The 6442-nt window shown below is 31.8% G+C and overlaps 1 protein-coding gene across 2 annotated transcripts; it reads right to left on the bottom strand.

Moving 5' to 3' along the window:
- On the bottom strand, positions 1–5820 carry LOC122268308 (uncharacterized). 2 transcript variants are annotated; one of them, XM_043041185.2, is made up of 2 exons: positions 4175–5820; positions 1–120 (listed from the first exon to the last, which is right to left on the bottom strand). In XM_043041185.2, the coding sequence occupies exons 1-2, from the start codon at positions 5613–5615 to the stop codon at positions 68–70; spliced, it is 1494 nt and encodes a 497-aa protein (XP_042897119.1). In that variant the 5' UTR covers positions 5616–5820; the 3' UTR covers positions 1–67. The 2 variants fall into 2 exon arrangements, with proteins under 2 accessions (XP_042897119.1, XP_042897120.1); XM_043041186.2 differs by having other exon boundaries at positions 1–170; positions 4175–5814.
- Between the last annotated feature and the right edge of the window lie 622 nt (positions 5821–6442).

Consider the following 6442-nt stretch of genomic DNA (forward strand, 5'->3'; position numbering starts at 1 on the left):
GTTTCTGGAAACATTGGTCAAGGTTGCTAGACTGTTATGTGAGTTCCATAATTGCTGTTTCATTATTTCACACTTTCCATGAACATCGCGCCACTGCTTCAAGGTTCCATTGAGTAACATCTAAAGTAATTAAGGTATCCATAAGACAGAGTTCAAAATTTAACTAATACCTGTAAAGAAAAAGAAATTTAGAGTACAAAATTAAAAACTAAAAACCCTAAAAATTTCTCCGTGATTAAAATGTCTAGTAATAAAAGCGTTTGAGCTCGGGAGATTGAATTTGAACTAGTCAATTTGTGCTGATGAAATACTTGCTTAAATACTTGACAATTTTTTTTCTGTCTCTCCATTATTCCCACCCAGACTTAGCACATCTCAAATTATAAGGTTTAGCTGTAATCTGAGAAATATGGCCGCAATAGCTTGGTCAGAAGACTGGTCGTTAGTATGGAATCCATACACAGTATTTTTTTTCTTTACTTTTTGCCTATTAAATTATATCTTTGTAATTATTTTCAAAATATTTCAAAGATGCACATATCGAAATTATAAAAATCACCTATCAAAAGTTACTCATTCAATTTAGTCACTCAATTTATTTTACCTACTTATAGTCAAATTTAAGTTATAGACATGTATGTTTTATATCACTGTCCTCGCCAATTGAGAGCAATATAAGCTCTACGAAGTTTTACCTATCAGCAAACAAGTTCATAAGACAAACGGTTGTTTCGGTAAAATATGCAGAAGATGTTTTGGTCATGGCTGAAAGTACTTCCTTGGAGTACCGATATGATTACTTTTAATTACGTTTCATGACAACCTAATTTAGAATTTCTTACCATTAGATTCTTTTTCAACATGTGATGTTTTTCAATGAATATCCTTATTATACATTTTTCTAATCCATTTTTATAAATTATATGGTACATTCCAATTCACTGTTAAATTCAATCTATGGCAAAAATGTATTTTATGTTAAAATGTATTTTATGGTCAAATGAATTTTATGGATGATGAACTCAACTGATGATGAATGAAATTTTCCCCGGCCGATTGGTAGAGCTGTTAGCAGTGACATCGTAGAAATAAAATATCAAAAAACTATTCTTGGCCTATGGGAAGTCTAAAAAGTATGGTAATTTCTAATATAGTGCTTTGGTAATATATTTGAGTAAAATCACAAATAAAACATGGTTTGATTATAAAGCTGTTTGGTAGTGAATAAGGTAAAATGAAGTAATTTTCTCAAAATATTGGATAAGTTCAACAGTTTTTGTAATATTTAAGATGACGAAAAAATGTCCGTTTCATAACCTCTATTTTATTTAGCAAACTCATGTTAACTCTGTTTTCAACCAGTTAATTTTTTTCCTATTCTGTGAAGGCCAGATGCTGACGTCTACAAACTTTAAAAACTATTAAAATAACCCATTTTTAAGTAATGTTTTATAGCATTAACCTGAGTTAAATCAGTAGCTTAAATGTTACGTGGCTTGCTGTTCCAACATCATTAAATGGATTTACCTCCTGAAAGAAAGAAGACNTTGAGTAAAATCACAAATAAAACATGGTTTGATTATAAAGCTGTTTGGTAGTGAATAAGGTAAAATGAAGTAATTTTCTCAAAATATTGGATAAGTTCAACAGTTTTTGTAATATTTAAGATGACGAAAAAATGTCCGTTTCATAACCTCTATTTTATTTAGCAAACTCATGTTAACTCTGTTTTCAACCAGTTAATTTTTTTCCTATTCTGTGAAGGCCAGATGCTGACGTCTACAAACTTTAAAAACTATTAAAATAACCCATTTTTAAGTAATGTTTTATAGCATTAACCTGAGTTAAATCAGTAGCTTAAATGTTACGTGGCTTGCTGTTCCAACATCATTAAATGGATTTAGGGATTTCGTGACCCACCAATACCCGGTAGCAACTATATAATTATATTTATACATTTGCATTTATTTATTTATTTTTATTTATTTATATACAATTGCTTATTTTATATATTTATATTTATTTATTTATTTTTGTTTATTTATATTGATTTATTCACATTTACTTATATTTATTTATTGTAACACATACATAAGCAGGCTATCAAACAATAAATAACACAAGAGGGAGAAGCGCATCAAAAATATAGGGATACTGTGAGATTCGAATCAGTTACCTCTCTGCTATGACAGTTACATCGTTGCAATGTCTTTCTCTAATTTGTATTGTTTTTGAACTTAACTAGAGCTTATACTAAATCGTACTTTGTAATGAGCTCATAAATCTGCATATATATGTGTAACAATAAATAAATAATAAATACATAGAAGAGTGACTTTTTTGAATATTTGTTTTTTAGGAATCTGTGTAGCCGAACATGAAATGACTATGTAAAATGATTTTGCTGTAGTTCATTTACGTCACACTGAAGCTGCACAATAGGCTATTGGCGACGGTCTGGGAAACATCCCTGAAGATGATCCGAAGACATAATATCACAATTTTGCTTCTCTGCAGAGCGAATGGCTCCCCTGCTTTGGTAGCCCGACGACCTGCAAGCGAGATCAAGCATTTTACGGTAGATCAGTTTAAGGAGGACCAATACCGCACACCCTCGGTCCCTACGCAGACTGATCCAAGTGGTCAGCCACCCGCACACTGACAGCAACCATTGATGCTTGACTTCGGTGATCTGGTGGGAACCGTGTCTTAACGATGAGTCTACTGCGGGACCTATGTAAAATGAAGGTAACGAGTTCGAATCCCTGGATGTGTCTTTTTAAATTGAAAAACAGATAAAACTAAAATAAGAAAAAAGCACAAAGTTATTGAACCCACTACATTTACGCCTGCGAGCGTTTGGTGGATGGACAATCCTCCAAAGCATCAAAGCTTCAATAATCAACGGCTGCTCTACTATCAATATATCCAAGGAGCCTTTCTATCTCCTTGTTAACGGCTTTTGGTGCATGAATGTAGTGAGATCGAATACCGCTATAACACTGGATGTATATTCTTGTTTCATTAACTAGTGCTCTCTGCTTTTCAGATTAAAATGGAGTTTATAATCCTGTCTTTGTATTTACAAATAATCAATCAATCAATAAATAAATAATTTCCATTTCCCCATAACAGATACATAAACAGTCTGTATAATTTTATTTATCCGAGTTAAGTAGCTTGAAAGTTGAAAGCGTCAGTTATGTCCACTTTCTCACAATTGATAAATAACATATTTATAATCTCTATAAATACACAAATAAAAACTTCCTAACTCTTGTGAACCATTTAACTAAAGTTCCATTTCAAATAAACCATTAACTTAACTTTTACTTAAATTGGGTATAATATAAACAAAACACAACTACTTCCATTTAGTAGGAATAACATTTACCATGACGCAATGCTAAATTCTATGCCACTATCCACATAAATGCCACTATCCACATAAATCAATTATTAATCAAAAATCGAATATCAATTGCTTTTCTTTATAATGCAATAAAATCTGGCGAGCAGCTATTTAAACGATCAAACACTTCGTTTGTTTATTTGTGGCTTGAAGTTAGGCTCGCAGAAAATGCCGTTCATGGGTTAAATTTAGTAGGAATAACACAACCTGTGACGTAGGCTATAGTATACCCAATTGCAAAATTTAAATTTCTGTTTGTATTTTTGCTAAACGTGCTGTAACAATAACTATGTTTCTGAAAATCAAAATTGTAAACCATTACCATAACGAACAGAAAAATTATAAATGGTTTAAGTACAACTGGATTGTTTAAATAGTGTATATTTTGATTTAATTAACAGAATTATAATTTCTTTACACCAGTGATGTATTTACCATACAAGTTTGGTAGTCTTGCCAGAATTATTTTCTCCATACATTCCATAAGCAACATTGTAGATTTTATGTCGTTTGCCCTTCAAAATCAGCATTCAATTTAACTTATTTTAGCATAGTTTTAAAATCAGAAAAAAATTTCACCAATTAACAAAAATGCAATAAAACTTGCAAAGTAATTTGATTTTCTAAAAGCAAAGTTTACTTACTTGCAAAGTTTTGAAAACCCTTAAGGGTATTTTTTATCAGACAGATTTGTATTCATATTCAATTAAAAAATATTAAACAAGAAAAGATAGCTTATATGTCTTTTCTTAAATTACTTACCGCACATATTAGCTTTTCGTGAAGACGCATTTAAGTACAATTGAGAGGAAATTGTTCTCGCCAATTCCTTATTGTTTTTCTTCCATGTTTCAAATTTTGGTGATTGCAAAACATTCTCTGGAATCCCATTTATAAAGTCTACAGAAGCTAATTTCAAATATTCGTGATTGACTGCATTAGCCAAAGAAAATATATCACACACGTTTTCAATGGACATTTCAGTTTTTAAAAACATACAACACTTTTCTTTTAACGACAGAACTTGATATTTTTCAGCCACCATCAACAGATTCATTGCGACTTCATAATCCATTTCTTCCACGGTATCCGTGTACAAGAACTGCAAAAATAACTTCAAAATATGAATATCGGTATCAACAATGTCAACAATGCCCATCTGCGTTTCAGTCATACCATGGTCAAACATGACAGCAAAAACTGGAGAACGGGCTGCCAGAACATTTTTATGGGCTTCGATAACTTGGTCCTCCACTCGCAATTTCACATCGCAAAATTTTTTGTTAGAAAATAAGGCTCGTAGATCATCCTTTATGGAAGGAATTTTGGTACGAAAGGATTTGTTATTTGGAATAAAGTGTGTATACATTCCGTTAGAATAAGAGAATTCAGCTGTCAAATAAACAGTTTTTATCACAGAGTGTTGGTATTCTACAGCGTTTCGCTTCAGTTCGTTTAAAAATATGGCTAAAGGAATTCTTATTGTGCATTCTTTTTCCTCGAAGAAATGTCTGTATGTTTCTGAGCAGGTTTCATAGTTCTTCATATTCAGCATAGTTATTTTGCATGTAACCACAAACCAAAAAAATCGATTGCGTGGTTTCCACATCGATACAATGAGGTTATTATCTTTTGAAGCAATGGAGAACTTAAAATATTTGTTTTTAAAGTATTCTGAATAAATGTGGAACACCATTCTTCCTTCACTATACCTAGAGTGACATTTAATTAACTGTCGATCAACACCAATTTTAGTATGAGCAATGCGTTCATCAAAATCATCTGCAGTAGGATTTTTACCATGCACCTTACAACAAACAGTCAGACTATCTTCAATACTATTACGAGCATCTTGAGTTACATCCATGGCTGGAAGGAATGTTGCACTTCCCCATTCATGTTCTTTATTGCTCGATTCATTATCATACAATTGTAATACTTTTAAGACCTTACCACTTGGTCCAAGTATTTTAATATCAACATCAAAAGCAGGGAAACTATCCCATCCCCGCATATATAGAAAGCAGGAAATGAAATTTGTTGCTTCTTTAGTTTTTCCTCTTGGATATAAACGAAGTCCCCATGCACGATCCGTGAAACTTGGAATATTGAAGTCAGGGCTGTACAAGCATTGACCAGTTTTCTCATGACAAAAAGAAAAATCTTCGATTTTCCATACGATTGAAAATTCTGTTTTAAACATGATGACTTGATTGAAAAATTGAAAATGGCGTTACTGTTGGAACAGTAGTAAATTAATTGATTTTAAAAGCACTCTCGAAAAAATTTTCACATCTACTTCTGTATTAATATCTAATATCAAGCTAGAGACTAGCATTAAAAAAAACCTGATTTCTGCTCTATTGCATATTTACATTATCCAAATTGAAACTTCATCACGAGTTAGTTAATAATATCACATCACTTCCGTATTTTATCTTACAATATCATATCTTTCATTTTTATTTATCACACAATAGTTTTTTTTGTCTGTTGATAAGTGGTGATTTATCTGCAGTTTTCGAGTGAAATCACAATTCGTAATTGTGTTCATGAAAAAAAGAGAATATTTTAAGCAATAAATCAGCTTAGTGGATGAAAGTTCTATGCAGCATTTATGAAAGAACGGGAAATTTTTCTGGAGAGGTCTTTCAATCGTATCCAACAGTTATTTATTTCGCTATTTTGTTTGTAGATCAAAGTGAATGAAGGAATTGTGTAGTAGTTTATGTCTGTTTTCGATGTGGAAGAAGTCTCCTAATATATTTTGCGACGAACAGTTGACTGCAACCTCTCAGCAGAATACTACAACTTCAAAATAACGATTGTAAATGCTCCAGCAATTTAAATGCCTATGATGGTCTTATAAATTTTGATAATTGGAAGTTCGAAGACAAACTATAAATACAAAATATTTTGATTACTTCTCCCCTCTGTTAAGAGGGAGCAATGTGATCGGGATCGAGTGGTTGGTAGGGATTTGGGCTATAAAGTTTAAAAATATTAAAAAATAATTGGCTAGCAAAAGCA

This window comes from Parasteatoda tepidariorum, chromosome 5 (assembly GCF_043381705.1).
Source record: "Parasteatoda tepidariorum isolate YZ-2023 chromosome 5, CAS_Ptep_4.0, whole genome shotgun sequence".
NCBI classification, from domain to species: domain Eukaryota; kingdom Metazoa; phylum Arthropoda; class Arachnida; order Araneae; family Theridiidae; genus Parasteatoda; species Parasteatoda tepidariorum.

What these genes read in the sequence shown, in the direction of transcription:
- LOC122268308 (XM_043041185.2), bottom strand. Translation starts at nt 5,615, where the DNA reads ATGTTTAAAACAGAATTTTCAATCGTATGGAAAATCGAAGATTTTTCT. An exon ending in ACGAAAAGCTAATATGTGCG is followed by an intron (nt 121 to 4,174) that starts GTAAGTAATTTA and finishes TAATTACTTTAG; the next exon opens with ATGTTACTCAATGGAACCTT.